This window comes from Nelusetta ayraudi, unplaced genomic scaffold (assembly GCF_046127955.1).
Source record: "Nelusetta ayraudi isolate G7.1 ecotype Tasmania unplaced genomic scaffold, CSIRO-AGI_Nayr_v1 ptg000011l, whole genome shotgun sequence".
In the NCBI taxonomy this organism is placed as follows: Eukaryota; Metazoa; Chordata; class Actinopteri; order Tetraodontiformes; family Monacanthidae; genus Nelusetta; species Nelusetta ayraudi.
This window is the reverse complement of record NW_027466061.1, coordinates 3,333,447-3,351,256: the sequence shown is the minus strand read 5'-3', so window position 1 is coordinate 3,351,256 and position 17,810 is coordinate 3,333,447. Positions and strand designations below refer to the sequence as shown.

Below are 17,810 nucleotides of genomic sequence, written 5' to 3'. Positions count from 1 at the left end.
GGATGGAAAAGCAGCGATCTTTAGATTCTCACTAGAACAAGGCCTCTGCCTTCCCAGCTATAATCTTTCATCCTTGGCTGATGCTGCCAGTCGAACGCTATCATTAGAGCGCTGACGTGCCATGCGAGCCCTGATATACGCAACCCTGGAATGAAAATCAGCGCGCATGAGACGCAACACTTATAGCAGAAGGTCACAGGAAACGGAAGAAATTTGATCCCATGTGTCAGTTTGACCCGGTCTGTGTCTCCGCGGCACCGGGAGTGCTGAGGGGCAAATACGATATGCTGCCTTAGGTTCAATTCTTCTTCAAAGTCTGGGACCTGCGCGTAAATGTCAGCTGTGGTTGCACACGTGGTAAATGTGATTCGCTGTACTGACTGAAATGGGCTGACACGGGCGACGCACAACTGTGTAGGCAAACACAATGTACATGCTGTGTTTAGCCTGGTGGCCAGTCATTGTTTTGGGGACTCCAAAGAAAGTGAAATATTCCACATTCAAAGTCTGAGGGCTACTGCTTTCAGTACAGTGAACATGGTAGTGGTGTGTATTAAAAATCAATTACTCTGTTTTTCTCTCCATATGTATCCTTCAAATAAATCTATTTAATAAAGCTATTCATAATCCATTGATTTTCCTCTTGCCGTCTGATCGGAGGAAACCTAAAACCATTATTCTGATTGGTATTGCCATTGTGACTGGCAGTGGATTCACCGTACTTGTATCGTCTATGCTTGTTCTGGTAGAGAACCAACTTGAGAATCGGGTGGAGAAAAAAAAAAAAGGGAGCGAAATGGAAAGTGGGTAGCGAGTTTGAACTCCCCACAGCTGTTTCAGTTGCATCTGAAAAGGCTTTTGTTGTCACATGGGTGGCCCTATTGTGTACGTAGAAATCAAAAAGCCTTTTGTGCGCCTTTCGCCAAACACTGAGATGGATTCATACACCAGCCATGTAAACAGGCCCCGGATTGCTTTTGCAGCCGCCTCCTACACAGAAGTTAATGTTAACCATTAACAAAATGGTGAAATGGTCTCATTGACGCGGCTCTTGACACTGAGTAGGTCGGAAGGAACCGCAATCGATAAAGTGCAACGCAAATAGGAACGTGGCCGAGTGTTGCCAACACTTTCACTCAAATATTAATTTGCATTGTGTGCCATGCGTCTGTTTGGCATCTGTTGCTCATTAATCATCGATAACTTTGACAAGTTGTCGCGTGGTTTTCTGGAAGAGGACAAAATCCAGCTTTTCATTATATGGAGGGAGTTTAGAAGTTACTGTGTGAACGTAAAAACCCACAAAATTTAGTTACGGACCACGGTGGGATTGTCGGTTCAAATCAGAGTCTGAAGTAATTTTCATTCATTCATTCATTCAGTTTAAGAAATTCCTTGTGCGTATTCATTTTCTTAAACTATTCTTCATCCTTCTTTAACCCTTCCATTTCATCACCTATTCTGGTTTTTATCGAGTCGACACGTCCTCGCTGAAATAGACATGTGGAAGCCACATGGAGAAAATCTCTTCTGGGCAGTGGAACCATTAATTCACCCCCGGCTTCCTTCTTTTCCGCTTCCCTTTCTTCTCAGATTTGATCCACTGCACAAACGAAATGAATGTGAACATCCCGCAGCTGGCTGACACACTGTTTGAGAGGACCACCAACACCAGCTGGGTGGTTGTCTTCAAGTCACTCACCACCACGCACCATCTGATGGTCTACGGCAACGAGGTCAGGACTGCAACGCGGCGCCTTTGTTCTTTTAAGAAAAACAAATCACTAAATAAGCCTTTGCGTTCAAAGCGTCTTCAATGCCAACATTGTTTGCAGATGAACTGTTGTGAGCAGACGGAGCTGCTGTTAAATGCTTCCTCATTTACTTCTATTCCCCTGCAGAGATTTATACAGTATCTGGCTTCGAGAAACACACTATTCAACCTCAGTAATTTTTTGGACAAAAGTGGCCTTCAGGGTACGTCCGCCACTCGGCCTTTTATTGCAGCAATGCTCCTTCAAACTCTCTGCCAAATACCTGTCTGTCGGGAGGAGACGCATCGTCACTCGTCTCGTTTTTCTTTGTGCAGGCTACGATATGTCCACGTTCATTAGGAGGTACAGCCGCTACCTGAACGAGAAGGCTGTGTCCTACAGACAAGTTGCCTTTGACTTCACTAAAGTTAAAAGAGGGTAAGGACACAACTCCAGACTGTTCCTGACTGGGATGATGATGTTGACGAACAAGCAAAATACTTGCTGGTTTGAAACTTTTGGCTTGGTTTTGTTCCTCTGATTTTTTTATATTTTTTTTACGGACGCGCCACATCAAAATAAACAAAATAACTGTAAAGATGAATGAAGAGTTCGTCCAAATTTCCAACATTGCCCTCAAGTCAGTGGAAACATTTTACAATCCTTGTAACCTGTTTGGAGTTTTGTGGATGAAAGAGTTTTACGAGTCTCTTCAAAGTCAGTTGTGGCACCATTAAAAACCACTAACTTTTCTGGGTCAATTAAACCATTAATTAAATAGTACAAAAGTAAAAGCATATTAAAAATATGTAGGTGTTATGTACATAATGGTGTCCCCATGAGTGACTTTGTGAAACACAACTGCAAACCCAATGTTTAGCAGCAGTGAAATTAAGGAAATGAAGCTGGATATATATTTTATATTATATATATGTTTTAATTGATTTGGGTCACTTAATCTGTTCATCCTTTAAGGCCTCTTCCCTTTAAGCATAGCAATAGCAATGGTACAACTGATACTGACCCTTCTTTACTTGTTAGGGACAAAGTTACTATTTTGCTTCTATGTTTTGAGCAGTTGGAGGCAGTTGTTTCTCATCTCTGTTCATAACTGTATGCGTTCAGCCATCCACTTTCCGACGACATGAGGAAACGTCTTGTCGTGTCCGTTCCTCTGGCAGGTCTGACGGAGTGATGAGAACCATGAACACAGAGAAGCTCCTCAAGACCATCCCCATCATCCAGAATCAGATGGATGTGTTGCTCGACTTCAACGTGAGTGTTTCAGTGCTCGCCGTGCTGGTTGACCTCTAGATGGACCCGGCTGTCGATCCTGACGGTGGCTCTTCCTCTGCACCAGGTCAACGCCAATGAACTGACCAACGGCGTGATCAACGCAGCCTTCATGCTCCTCTTCAAAGACGCAATCCGACTCTTCGCGGCGTACAACGAGGGCATCATCAACCTCCTGGGTAACTAACCACTGACTGGCTTGCAGGGGTGGGCAGACTTTTTGACGGGTGGAGCCACGGTTGGTTCTGAAATTTGACAGAGTTGCCGGAGCAGGAACAGGTGGATGAAGTGTTTTGGTGACCCACCTCATAGGAGGAAAAAAAAAATGTCCTGGGCTATTAAAAACGTGCTTTAATGTCAATAGAAAGTGAGTTATAGTCTCGATGGGTGACGGGGAAGTCTGCAGGATCATATAGAACTACTTCCTATCTGATTTTAATATGACGAGCATGCAGTTTCAGTCATAATGAGGTTCCCTTGTGAACACCTCAGCAGGTCTGGCTTACAGTAACATGAATTATTAACAGTATATTGATTTCTGCTCGAACATGTCGTTGCAGGAAGGATTAAAATGGGAATTAAGCAAAGACCATGTAGGAAGACCAAAACGTGACAGTGATTTGACTGCCCTTTGTCTTTCCAGAGAAATACTTTGACATGAAGAAAGTGCAGTGCAAAGAAGGACTTGACATTTACAAGAAATTCCTCACGCGGATGACGAGAATCTCGGAGTTCCTTAAAGTTGCAGAGGTAAGCCGGGAGCCGAGTGGAAGCAGCCAGCATCGCCAAATAGGGCGAGATGGTTCACATGCCTGATGCCCATCCAAATTCTGCAAGTCATCGTCTGAGTCTCTGCTCTGTTATTGTAGCAAGTGGGAATCGATCGAGGGGACATCCCAGACCTTTCACAGGTAAGACAATATTGTTGTTTTTTTGTCATTCCTGGAGCTCCGACCATTTAACTTGCTTTGCCCAACTTTTGGCAAATTTCATTTAAAAATGGCCAAATTTGGGGGGCAGAATGCCGAACATAATTATTTCATTTACATTACATGCAAACATATTAGAAACTGAACTGTAGAAATCATTTAATAATAGACTTTTTGTATACTGTGAAACAAGTTGGTACTACTTACTAATGAGGAATTAGTATGCAGCTGTATCGTCAAATTTTAATGGTTGATTCAGTCAAAGAAATTTGTTAAAACAAGAACGCACAGCCTCAAAATATAAGAGTTCCATGGAATTGTGAGATGTCCACCGGCCCTTTAAACATACAAAAAAACAAATTATTTGACCATCTAGAAAGATTGAATTATTGAGTTGTAGGAATGTGTTATTTATGTTTACGTTGATTTATTAGCACACAATTTGAATTTCTTAGTCAAACGTCATACATCATCATACGCACAATATTTTCAACTAAAAAAAGGAAAAATGCCATGCGCTGCGTGTTCAAGCCACGTTGTCGACCTTGGACCTGAGTAACGGGAACTTCCAACATTTGGCCAGGTTGCTCACCCCTCCCCGCTGCTTCAGGAGTGGCTCCTCTTTCCCACCGCGAGCGCTGCGTTAGCCAGTCGATGCATGTTGCCCTGTAGACCGTAGCTCTCACCAGCGGCTTCCGACTGACTCTCACTCCTGACCTTGCACGTCATACAGCAAATAAAGGTGTGAACCGAGAGGGACTTAGCTCAGGTGGCGGTGAGATCGGTGGCCTGCTGAAAGTGATGCACCGCACCGCGTCCAGGATGCCTTTTTTATTTTTAGACGCCATTGTTCAATAAGACGAGCAGAAGTTAGCTGCACCGCTAGCTGCAGAAGCAGAGGCAGGGCTAGAAAGCTCACTCTGAGGTTCTCCTGCTCACCTTGACAGTTACCACCTTTATTTTCTGTATTTTCCCCTGCTTTCTCTCTCTCTCTCTCTCTCTCCTCATCTTCATCTTCAGTTTACAGTGTGTGTAAGTATCTGAACCTTTTCTCTCTCTTTCTGTCCTTGTATGTCAAAGTGGCTTTGTTCCGTGCACTATTGGCAGTATCTTGGCATGCCCTCGGTGTGTGTAGTCTCCTTTAGAGGGAAATCTGCAGCATTACGTTCTCCCCTTAGTCTTTAAAACTGAACACGCGTCTCTGACATTCACGTTAGGCCCCCAGCAGCCTGCTGGATGCCCTGGAGCAACACTTGGCCTCTTTGGAGGGAAAGAAAGTCAAAGACTCAACAGCAGCCAGCAGGTGAGTTCAGTTCTTCCGGCCAACATGATCAGACTCGGAACAATCGCTCTCTTTCTTTATCAAATTGGTTAATTTGAGTGACATGCAGTATGTTGCTGCATGGAAACTAGGAAATTGCCCTCTTACTTTGGCTTAAGGTTAAGGTGTGAGAGAAGTACCGCGTTTTTTGACAGTGACAACCCATTTTCTTTTTTGCTGAAAAAATCATTTTCTTTCAATTGAAAAATATTCATTTTGTATATAGCACATTCAGTTAAAAGCCTACATGCCCTCTTGCCCTAGCCAGTTTAACTTGTATTTACTTGTATTTAGAACTAGTTAGAATCTCAGTTTTTCATTGTTTTTATGAATGTTGTCCTTGGATCCAGGGCAAGCACCCTATCCAGTGCTGTCTCCTCCCTGGCCAACACCGGCATATCGTTCACCAAAGTGGACGAGAGGGAAAAGCAAGTAGCACTGGAAGAAGAGCAAGCTCGCCTCAAAGCGCTAAAGGTAAATATGCGGCTACTGTCTCACATTTTTAGAGCCCAGGTGTCTCCTGTTTTACTTGCTGACCTGAGATGAGAACTTTGCACTCTGCAATCCCACTTTTGTCATCCTATTATTCAGTGCTCATATGTTCATAATAAATGAGTGCTTCTAAGAGTTTGAGTGCACATTGTAGTTGACGTTAGCTTCTGTAGCGCTAACGCCAGCCTTCAAATGATCACAGGATCAGCGTCTGAAAGAGCTCCAGAAGAATCCAGCCATAGCCACCACAGATTCGTCCCCCGTGTCCACGGTGGGCGGAACCATCAACTCGGTCCCGGCCATTGACCTCTTCTCGACCCCCAGCTCCACCAACAGGTGAGATCGCAGGCCTGCACCCTGTCACTCAGAAAACTGCTTTGATTATTTGTTACTTATTGCGCTCGGCGAAATCGTTAAGACATGTCAGACTGGTTCCAGAAGTGTCTAAATTTCAACATTAAGACGCTGCTTTGTCCCAGGCTTTTAAAGGAGTTATACAGCACTGCTAATAGCTTTGTTGCTGGAACCCATGAAAATGCAATCAATTCTCTTATGCCCAGAAGTTACATTTTGTCCTTTTGATTTGGTAACGTTTTCACTATGTCAATGCAGTAGTCAGTTTCAATTCAACTGCATCAAAATCTCAGTATCTTCACAGTATTTTTGTGCGCACTATGGTAATATTGCAGTATTATGAAAAAAAAGATGAGACTTGAAAAAATGCCATCCATAGGCATTTAGTAAACAAATGGACAGTTTATTTACCGTTATTGTGGCAGCAAATAAATTCAATCACATATTTTCAGCTGCAAAAACAGTATTTCACAGGAACAAAAATGCTTTTAGTAATTTTGTTGGGTTACAATTTCATTGTGGGGCTGTGGAAAAGTGTGAGCCACTCTGCCATAGCAGTAGCAATATAAAGTGGCACTCGGGTTGATATTATTAGCATAATATTATAAGCATTAAGTTGTAATGTTACAAGTCAGAGCTTTATGAGATTGAAGTCATCACATTAGGAAATTAAAGTCGTAATACTACGAGAATAAAGTAGTAGCCAACTTAATGATTTAATTTGTACGAGAAACACAGCAGTCTGCTCCATACATTAAATAGAGAAATATGAGGGTCTCTGAAAGTTATACGACGGTATTGACATAGTTTCACAAATAAGGAAATACTTTCTTCACATCCGCTTCAATCAGCAGTATCAGGACTTTGTAATGATTGTGCAAACAACGGTGTCTATTTTGCTAAAAGAACCACAAGGACTTTGAAAAATGTGGGAGAGGAGGAGGGAGGAGCTGGCTGGTAAACTTTGTTGCTGCTCTTCTGTCTTTGGTGGAGCGAGTGCGATCCTCATAAGTTGGGACATTTTTCCTTTTAAAAGCGACTTTCTTTTCTCATACTGTTACTACATAGTACTCATTCTTGTAATATTACAGCTTTGCTCTCGTAATTAGGAAGTAGAATTGGGTGTGGTTGGTCTGTGGTTGTGCCCTGGCTGGCATTACAGCTGGTAGCCGACTCGGATACGTAAAGCAAAGAAAGCTACCCAAGTTTTCTATGCCGCTCGCCCACACTTTAGTTGTCCGCCATCTCTTCTTTGCATTGCACAAAGGTCAAAGTTCATGGGAGCTGTAGGTTGCCTCTTTCATCGGCCTTCCCCACAGCACCACAAAACAAAACACGACACTGAAGGGGTCCGTAAGAGTTCTTGTTGGATACACTACACATGCCACAGTAATGTCACTCGAGTTCCAATACTGTTGCATCCCCACTGAATGCAAAACCACATTCCTAGTGTTTTCCCTAATCATTTTAAACTTTGTTGCTGTGCAGAAAGCTCCTATGTGTGCCTGACTTCTCCTCCGTGTCCTTCGTTTCCCCGTTAGCAACTCTAAGGCAGCCAACGACCTGCTGGACTTGCAGCCGGCGTTCCAGCAGCCACTGCCGGTGTCCAACAACACATGGGGAGGTGAGAGCGCAGCGGCAATTTGGCAACTCTCCGAGCGCGCACACGCTCACATTCAGTGTCTTCCTTTTTTTCTTTTATGCACACTTTGAATCATAGTCCTCTGAAACATTGTGTGTGTGTGTGTGTGTGTGTGTGTGTGTGTGTGTGTGTGTGTGTGTGTGTGTGTGTGTGTGTGTGTGTGTGTGTGTGTGTGTGTGTGTGTGTGTGTGTGTGTGTGTGTGTGTGTGTGTGTGTTGCTGCTGCAATTTCGTCATGCACCATGTATGATGACAATAAAGAAAATTCTATTCTATTCCGTGCAAATGAAGACAAATGGAATTAATAACAAACTCACAATGTTACTAAAAGTAGCCGTGTCTTGTGGACTTCTGGTAAACTGGTCGTTAGAAATGACTGGTGTGACGGAGGAGAGGGTTTGACCTGCTTTTACAGTGCATTGACGATTTGGCTTTTCAGCTTTTGCATGTCAAATCAAGGGTAATTGTGCAATTTTCCCAGATCTGGGACATTGCATGTATGTTTTGCCGTATAAAAATTATATTGTATATATATTGCCCTCATATTCCATTTTTTTTATAAAAAAAAAAAAACCTTTGTAAATGACTAAAAAAAAATAAGAAATGAACTGCACTCTGTTATGAAGGTGAAGATATTATTACGATGTACACTGTTAACAGTTCACAAAGATTGTATATTTCAATATTACCAACAGTCAGGTATCTGATTGTTCTGGTGCTGACAGGCCCCCGGTGTGACTCACCTGTTCAAAGCACAGCTATAATGGAGTTTGCTTGCTGGACTTTTATCAGTTATCTGGACCTAAACATCGATTGCGTACGGTTGTGACTCTTCAAGCTAAAATGGCTTGATGAATAGGAAGTTAATATTTAATCTTATGTTGGCCTGCTGACATGCATATGAGATATGCAATTGTTTCAAACTCAAAAATTAAATCACTTTGTGTTGTGAATAGTTGAGGCCTCCGAAAAAGTTATTAAGCGGTGCAGTTAACCCCAAAATCATTTTAGAAATGAATCAAACTATTGGTTTATTTATTTAATTTACAGTTGTGAATTGCTGAGTTTTAGAGGCTGTGGCTCAACAGGTGTCTCCCCCCATTTTCTCCAGTGTTATAGTCTGATTGCTTTGGTTTTCGTGAGGGCCATAAATAACACGGGGAGAGAAAAACAACAATTTTGTTGCTTTACAGTTGGTTGAACGATGCTCACAAAAGAATGTATTTGTCCGTCCAAAGTCGAGACGATAGATAGATAGATTGGTGAACTGCGGTCTCATTGCCAAAACCACCGCAATCTAGATAATGAAAAGCTCTTCAAACGAGTGTAGTTCAAGAGTCTGTTTGTCAAAGCACTTGAACAGTTGGGATACTGTTTGTGTTAACGTTGTTTTTTGTTTGGTAAAGTAAAAGTGAACGAACCTCTTTGTGCTGACTTTGCTGCGTTCTCGGCTGAATGCAGGCTGCTTCACTGCGGGCCGGAGGTGTCGCTGGATATCAGTCTGTGCGCTGGACTCTGACCGCTCTGATTGCGGAGAGCCTCGACCCTTGTTATGGTGGATGTGTTGGAGTTGTTTGTCGGGACTGACGCAGGGCTGCGACAATAGGTTTAACAATAGGTATAAACTTTTAGTTTTTTACTACTAAACAAATTTAAAGTCAAACAACATAAGCTCACGGAAACTCACACAACAAAAAATAAATTAAAATTTGTAAAACAAAAAGAAAAAAAAAAAATCAGCATTCAGATAACAGTTTTGTCCTTTAGTGAAGATTTACATTGAGGAAAAACCAAGTGCTTCCGCTTTGAGGGGCTGATCCTGTAATCTCTGTAATTATCTGCCCTGTTTTGGAGAAGATTCTCTCTGAGGGGACTGCTGTTGCTACAATGCACAGTCTCCGTGCATTACCTTTCAGGTCCATTTGCATTGTGGCCCCTGCTCTTTTTCTCTCTCGTCATGAGTCTCCGTCCGTCCCATCGCCTTTGTGTATTCCACTGGCCAAAAAACGTGGTGATGTCCCGCAACTAATCAGCATTTGGTGGCGGTGGAATCTGCTCACCGAGCCGCGCTGTTGCACGGCAAAACGGGTCAAACAACCAGGCAAGCAACCCGGGTGATAATCGGCTCCGCACCGATCGGCTTTCTATGAAGCTCACATATCATGCCATGGTAGCACAACGGCGATGCACCAACATCTTAAACGTCAAAATTCACAACAATGACTTCGAGGATAGAAATTTCGGAGACATATTTGGGTTGTTTTTTTTTTTTTAATCACGTTAATATTTGTTAATTTACCATCAGCCTATGACGCAAGTACATAATACGTTGTTTTGTACATTTATCAGTCGGTAAATCATGGAACAAGCTAGTTTAGCGAACGATAGTTCTCTTCAGTAAATGTGTAATTTACAGCTGTAATTAGTGAATTACAGCCTCACAGTGCAAACGAGCGTTCATACTGAATTGTAACACTCTCACTTATCAAATGTTCGATTTAGAGCGTATTAATTCAGTATTTAAGTTGTAAGAAATCCATTTAAGGCATTTAACAGTGATAAACTTTGCATATATTTCTTAAATTGTGAAGTAATATACCCATGGTATTTTAAATTGAAAAATATAACAAGTATGTGACTGATAAATGTTTTATGTGAGATTATTTTAATGTGTTTGCTTAAAAACGTATGCAGTCAGACTACAGTAGTATAACACAGGTCAACAGTTAAGCAAGTAAGGTTGAACAGAAGTCCAACACAGGGGCTGAAAAATATACAATATAATGGTGACTAATTGAAAAAAGAATTGCTAGTTTCAGACCTAGACTGAAGTGCGGTGTGGTCATCCTGCCTCGGTTTCTCATCCTCCTCACCTTCGTCACTGACACTCGTCCCCCTGCACGCACTAATTTCTCTCTCCTCGTTTTTGTCCACCGTGATCTCCTCCATGTTCTCACCTTCCTCTCCTGCCCCTCCTCTGTCCACTCAGACGCCTTCGCTGCCGCAGAGGCTGCCCAGGAATCCACCCCACAGTCAAACCCTTTCCTCACACTTCCTGTCGCCGACGCCGTCCACGTCCACGTGCCCGCCGCGTCCTCGGACGCCGGCGGCCTGTCCTCTCGCACGCCCAGGCACGACGTGTCTGGTGGGATTGTTTTTGCCGCGTCTTCTGCTTTGCTTCTTCTCCGCACCAGAATTGCACATTGGCGTGACGCTGACAGAATGCACAGCCCAGCATAGTTTTTCGAAAAATAAATTCATTTTGATTTGTCCGCCTTGTGTTTTGGCCAGTAGATGTTCTTTTATGTTCTCCCAGGATATTTTCGAGCATTAGAGAAATAGTTCCAGGAAATGCCAGAAGTGCTTTTGGATGGTCGGTCAGAACATACAGTTTCTTGCTGCTTTTCTCACATCCATCAAAGCTCTGGCACGCTGCCCCACTCCAAATATTTGTTTCCTTCCACAATCAGGCCACATTCCCCATGTTTATTTTCTCTGCTCTTAGCATTCCATTTATACGGTCCGCTTGATCTCCCAGTTGCATTTTCTTTCTAGTTTTTTGTTGTTGTTTTTTTGCGCTGATAGTGGGTTTTTTTTTAAAGCTGCATAGTCTGAGGATTAAAAGTTTGTCTTCACCCGTGTTATTTTTCTGTCCCTCTAGATCATTACAATCCCTTTTTTGACTCGAGCTCTTCTCTGGCATCTGATCTTGACAGTGCACACAGAGAGACTTTTATCACAGGTACCATTAGATCAGTGAGTCTGGGTTGACGTGCCACCTTACTTCTCCGCAGGCCAGTGTGTTTTGTGTGTGTTGAGCCTGCATTGTTTTGCAGTTAGCCGCTAGCCCCTCACTTCCCTGAATTTTGCCCGCCTATTTAGTCTAGTCGTGTGATGAGTGCCGGCTTCCTAAGCTTTTGTCCCCACAAATCCCAATCTTTGTTTTTTCCTGTCAGAAATACGTTCCCACAGCTGCCTGGCTTCCTCGCTGCTTTTTTTTTTTCTTATTATTTTTCTTCTTCTTCTCCTTGTCTCATGTTTTCATAATATTCTCCCCTCCTTCTCCCCCTTCTTTGCCTGTCCGCTGCTGCTGCTGCCGCTGCTGTTGTTGCTGTGTGTCAGACTCCTTCTGTGGGCCAAGCCCTTACAGCAGCGCTCCTCTCTTCCAGTCTGAGCCCCCTGCTTTAGCGGGTCTATTCAGAGGTAGGTGCACTGAGGTCAATCACAGAATTGTTGAAGATCCTTCTCAAGGGTCCAACATAACGCTTGTGATGCTTCTTTTCCTTTTGTTCTGCGCTGTGTGAAACTGGTCTTAAGGCTTTGGGCTAGTTGCGATGCAGTTATGTGTTATGAACTCCCTAAACAGTCCTTTTCCTTCTGAAATAGCATAATTTTTTATATTATTGTACAGGATATGCAGAGAAAAGGAAATCTCAGGCTGATCAAAAATAATCACAGACCACAGATCTCATAAAAACCAAAACATCCGACAAATATACGTAGAACCCCGGACAGTTGAAAAAATAAAAAAAACCCTTGAGTGTGTGTTTTAACATCCCCCTTAGACTTTGGGTTGAAAACGTGTTCAGCATGTCATCAGTACAAACTCACTGCAGTGGTGTGAATATTTGTGTAAAGGTCCCACATTATGCAAATCTCTCCACTGATGTTTTCTGATAATGAAGAGGTGCCGCCTGTTGCCTCTCACTCAACCACCCAGAAAGAACAACCTTCCATTGTTTCCGTCTTTTGCTCCTCCCACCTTTCGGAAAGTGTGGCTGAGAACACGCAACTCTTGAAAATAGCTCTTTGTGATGTCACCAAAGACAATAATGTCTCTCCCAATGTCACCTGGGTGCGACAAAGCATCAATTTTAGCATCAAAAAAACTGTTTATATTGGTGGCCCAAAACAGAGGGCTGAATGTGGTTTTATCTGGAGAGCTTCTGAGTATTTTTTTAAAAGTATTTTTGTAGATAGTACACCATGCAAAATTGCTTTCTCACTGTCATGGATTGAAAAATAGTTAGTGTAATAAGGGCCATGAAATGCACCAAATGTTAAACTATTGGAAGTTATTTTAAAAACGGGGCTCTTTCGAAGCTCCTATGACTCTTTAAGTTGTGTTTTCCTCCACCCCTAACATGTTTTGGTCTTTGCTCCACCAGGGTTCACAGGCTCCCCAACGCCCCAGCAGCCACAGAACTCTCAAGGTCTCAACATTGACTTTGACTCTGTGTTTGGCAACAACACCAATGCCAACAACCTGGATTCCACAGGTAACTGTTGTCCACAGCTGTCCGCGCACCGACTCCTGCCTTTGACCTGTCAGGACCAAGAGCAGCCTGTGTACTCTGCTGCCACCTGAGGGTTTGGGGCAGGGATTGCAGCCCCTTGTGTGACTCTGGGCTTATGGTCATTGAGAGTGCTGCACTTGGATTTGTTTGTGTGTGTTTGGTTGACGTGAACTGTGGATGCTTTGAGTGTATTCTAAACCAAGCTTCATGATTTGATGTGCCGAAGACTTTAGTGCTCCTTTACATGGCAATCATGAAACGCAACCATCAAGAGATTCCTGTTATGTTGGTGAGACTGTCCACTGCATCAACCAGCTAATCATAACAATGCATTTTTTGTTTGCTTTTTTTTTGGTGCAGGAACAATTCTCTGAGTAACATACAATTAAGTTTCCTGGGGAGGTCATAGGGAAAACCATTGACTGTACATTCTCATTCATTTTATGGAAATATACTCAGTTTGCTTCACATTACCATTGACATTATCAGTTTATAGAGGACAACACGCCCTGCAGATAAGTTTAAAATGGGCAAAAAATGATGAGCATAAAAGAGCAATATCCCAGAAACATTAGGGAAAGTGTCCAATTATTAATACTCAACAATATTAACATTGAGACCATCTCTGTGGAAACCATCCAGTAACACTCACACAAGGCAGCACTAACACAAAGTGAATAATAGGACATCACCGGACCCGAGTAGTCTGGCACTGCACTGTAACTGCTTTCACTGAAATGCAAATTTGCATTAGTTTGCATTCCATGATGGTCTCGGCATTTCCCTTTGTAGACCAGAGTGTCTCAAACACACATTACCTTGATACTGCTGGCAAAATTCCAATTAAGCAAACACACCACCACTGAGTCGACATGAGCCCCCAAAGGAGGCAAGACATGGAGAAGACTGTCAAATGATTTCTTTATATTCACCACCATGCTCGGTGTCATTCTGGCAATAATGAACCAAAATAGAATGACTTGTATTCCCGTTCAATACTTCAAAGCTTCAACTTTTACTGACTTATGTGCTAAACAAATTTTTTGTAGTCAGTTTATTGAAGGAAACGTTAGCAGCATGTCATAAAATCACTACAGAAAGGTGTGATTATAATTAAATTAGGTTATTAATGAAAGAGTAAAGGGAGAATGTGTAACGCTCTACAGGTCACTGATGCAGGTTCACCAAAACAATCATCTCAATTTCCAGTTGTTTGACTAACGTCACCACGAGGGCGTCCTTAAGGCTCCTTTCCCCTTGTTTCACCACTGCTACACAAATGTGTCGTTCCTGAATGAGTTAGCGGGTCGTTAAACTAGCATTCAGCACCTGGGCTCTCAGCACCCTCACCGGGGGTCCGAGCTGCTCACAGTCTCACGGCTTTGTCTTTATTCTTTCTTCCCTTGTCTCGGGGTTGCACACACTCACTCCTCGGGGGGCCTTGGCTTTTTTGCATGGCATATGCATGACTGGGTGAGTTGACTTCGCATACACACCTCACACAGTCTGCGCTTTATGCTTTTGTTTTGGTTGTTGTTGATGTGAATTCTGCTTTTGCCTCATCCACGCTCAACAAGTCTCCTCTGTTTGTGTGTTTAAATGTGCGTGTGTGTGTGTTGGGTTCATTTTCTTTTGTGCCGTTACGTTTGTCTTTGTGTGTCTGTTTGTATTTTTGTCTTCACCTGTCGGGCCCCCGCCCCCGCCCCCACCCCGACCTCTTACCGTACGTACCCTTCCGTCCCTTTCCTCCCTCTCCCTTTGTCCCGTCTCCTTTTGATTAAGATGTTCTAGGCGGCATTCTCAAACCCACAGTGGCGTCCTCACCCAATCAGGGCATCACACCCAATGGCCAGCTGACCCACAAGCTGGTGTCAAACGATTTGGACTCGTCGCTCGCCAACCTCGTCGGAAGTGAGTTTCCCTTCCTGCGTCCATTGCTAGAAACCGCCGCCAAAACTTGAATGATGGTGCAACAAATCATGAGCTCAGTTGAAATTGAAACCAGTGAGACCAGTTAAGTTGCGGCAACTGGGCTTCTCTTGAAGACGTTTGGCCTCTCTGAAGAAGCCTTTCGGATGAGAGGCGTAAGGTCTTCAAGATCGCCAGTTGCCTCAACTTAACCCTGCTACATAATATGCATGTCTGTGGCTTTGGATGCCTTCATCCCTGCCAAACAGCCCCTGAACTGATCCCCATTTGGATCCAAATGTGAATCAAATCCATTTGCCATGGGAATAAATTGGCCTCACTGTACCAGTGCTCAGTAGCCTAAATTACAGCAATCTGCACTCGAGGCACTCCATGGAATCAATTTCATCAAAGTAGTAAATTCTGCAGTTTATTTTTTTTTTTCATTTATTTTCTGCGTGGCTGTGCACTCAGCGATTGTTCTCTTGCCTTTTTAGATCTGGGAATCGGCAACGGTACAGCCAAGAAGTGAGTGCACTCGATTAGCAATTAACCATCGTTAACCACTTTAATTCTACGTGACTAATTGCCGATATTATTTTGACCCCGATCACCAAAGCGACCTTCACTGGAGTCAGCCTGGAGAGAAGAGGCTGACAGGTGGAACTAACTGGCAGCCCAAGACGGCACCGTCCACCACCTGGAACCCTGCGACCATGGTACGTCTCCGAGCCGGCCGCACTCCGCTGAGACGGCCTGACGGACACAGACAGCTGTGCAGCACTGCAGACAATGCGCTGTTTTCACAGAGCAAACGCAAAGAGAGAGGACGACAAATACCGAAGCTACAATTAGGAACACAGTAAATACCGCTAATGAAGCTAACAAACTATCTCGCAGAATGGCTGAACTGCATTTCTACTCAAGCATACCTCAGAACCCAGTGCTGTGCTGCAAACAGGGTTTTTTAGAAACCTGGCATCCCAAACCACTGCCATCTACACACTTTATGAATGCACAGCAGGACAGGAAAATTGAGCTTGTTGTGCACTCCAGACCGGAATGCTGATTTCCAAAGAGACTTCTGCAGCTGCGTACGTGTCGACCCGCCTGTCTTGCACGCAAACAAGCTTTTCGCATTGAACCCAGCGGAAATGAACTTTTGTTAGCTCCTTTCAGCTGCAGCCAGTTTTTGTTTTTGTTTTTTTTTATTTTATTTTTTTGTGGTTTAGATAGTCTCTTTTTAATCTACAGTTTAATCTCGCTGTGCTTCCTAAATGGGTTATATGTTTCACATGCCTTTTTCAAGGCTCTGTTCTATGGTGTTAATTATTTTCTTGGCCCCTACACACACACACACACACACACACACACACAGACACACACACACACAGACTCAGGAAGTGTGTTGAGTCAAGCTTTCCCTTCTGCCAAATCAGTCTCTCTAATTCTCCAGTGTGAGGTGTTGACTGATGGTTCACTGTTTTCCTGGATGGAACTTCACTCTTTCCGGATTTCTGTGTCTCCAGCGTCCGCTCGCCTCCTCAGACTCCTTTTATCTCTCCCTGACCGAGTCTGCCGGCAGCGTCCGATTGCTTTTGCCTCGGCTTGTTAAAACAACAGCCCCGGCGTGTCTGGCACCTTTGGTTACGTCTCTGCGCTTTACATTTCTGCGTGCTGTTTGCAGACTGCTGCCAGACACTGCAGCACGAGGGAGGAGAGGAGGGGGCGTCATTGCAGCGTTGCGTTTATGGCTGTCAAAGAATTTTAGGGGGTTGAATGTTGTCATTGTTGCTGGATATCGATGTCACCAGCTGTCTGCGGTGTCCTCGCTTGTCCTGCTTCTCCTGTCGCGCTGCAACACGGCACTCATTTCAACGTTCGAGAACCTTATTTGTCACATGCTCATTGGATGTGCTGTGAGACGTCAAAGTGGCCGTGCTGAACAAAGTTCGTGCAAACAGCAGTAAAAACAACAACCAATTTTTCTTTTTTTAAATCCAAAAGAAGCACAGCGTTCACGAAGACACTTTGTGGAGTGTGAGAACAATTGTAAAACTGGCTAAAAGTATGCACAGTGCGACAGTCCCTCTGCGTTGTTGTTTGCACGTCTGCAGTAGTAGCTCTTACTTGCATCACCTCTGAACGCGAGCGGAGCTGCCTGCGTCCTCCCCCAACCCGAGCTCCTTTTCTCCAGCCGTGCACTGCCCAGCCGAGTATCCGTACCGGCGGTGGAGATGATTTAGCGAGTTAATCTCTGCAATTCAGCGGCCTCGCGGAGTTAACCAAACCACTGCGGATGAGAGGAAAAAACCAGCTCCTATTAATGCGGCGGAGTTGTTGATGAGTCTGAGAGTCGGGGCGAGGCCGGCGAGTGCTTCCTCTCGGAGACGCCGGGAAGAGTCGCTCCCTCCAAGGATGCAGACGTACCGAAAAGCAGGTGCAGCCGTCATCCGACAGCCATCAGAGAGTGATGGCCAAACGCTGGGCAACAGCCTCGAAATACGATCATTTAATGCCAAGTGAGACGTCTGCGAGACAAACTGAACACTGTCGGCAGAGGAGGATTGGTGAAGGGATGCTCTCAGTGTGAGGAAACAAGCCCAGTCTGTGAAAGCAAAGACTTTTTTCTCTCCTGGCACCGCCGTCACATCTGACTCACTTGTGCCTCCCGTGCCAACGACTGAATAGTTAATGAAACGTATCCTTCCCCAGAGGGCCGGGCTATAGACAAATCTGGGTTTGTTATCACTGCAGGGGCTGCAGAGAAAAGGCTCCTCTACTTTATTCTCTCTAATCTCTTTCCACTAGCGGCTCCTGC

At 44.0% G+C, this 17,810-nt stretch overlaps 1 protein-coding gene and 1 long non-coding RNA gene across 16 annotated transcripts in view; both read left to right on the top strand.

Annotated features, from left to right (window-relative positions):
• Positions 1–17,810, top strand: part of picalma (phosphatidylinositol binding clathrin assembly protein a) — a 28,693-nt gene that overhangs the window by 8,009 nt on the left and 2,874 nt on the right. For 2 of the 15 annotated variants that reach the window (XM_076020068.1, XM_076020065.1), the window contains exons 3-20: positions 1,594–1,736; positions 1,902–1,977; positions 2,090–2,192; positions 2,936–3,029; positions 3,115–3,226; positions 3,691–3,797; positions 3,917–3,958; positions 5,194–5,279; positions 5,648–5,771; positions 5,992–6,125; positions 7,685–7,767; positions 10,774–10,929; positions 11,446–11,526; positions 11,907–11,987; positions 12,953–13,063; positions 14,864–14,992; positions 15,487–15,517; positions 15,609–15,708. In XM_076020068.1, the coding sequence (XP_075876183.1) occupies positions 1,594–1,736; positions 1,902–1,977; positions 2,090–2,192; positions 2,936–3,029; positions 3,115–3,226; positions 3,691–3,797; positions 3,917–3,958; positions 5,194–5,279; positions 5,648–5,771; positions 5,992–6,125; positions 7,685–7,767; positions 10,774–10,929; positions 11,446–11,526; positions 11,907–11,987; positions 12,953–13,063; positions 14,864–14,992; positions 15,487–15,517; positions 15,609–15,708 (1,793 nt within the window). The remainder of the gene's footprint in view (positions 1–1,593; positions 1,737–1,901; positions 1,978–2,089; positions 2,193–2,935; positions 3,030–3,114; positions 3,227–3,690; positions 3,798–3,916; positions 3,959–5,193; positions 5,280–5,647; positions 5,772–5,991; positions 6,126–7,684; positions 7,768–10,773; positions 10,930–11,445; positions 11,527–11,906; positions 11,988–12,952; positions 13,064–14,863; positions 14,993–15,486; positions 15,518–15,608; positions 15,709–17,810) is intronic. The other 13 variants (XM_076020067.1, XM_076020066.1, XM_076020074.1 and 10 more) reach the window with 13 other exon arrangements.
• LOC142884440 (uncharacterized) lies at positions 8,033–8,930 on the top strand. Its single transcript, XR_012926168.1, has 2 exons — positions 8,033–8,727; positions 8,759–8,930. It is a non-coding gene; the product is annotated as an uncharacterized LOC142884440 (long non-coding RNA).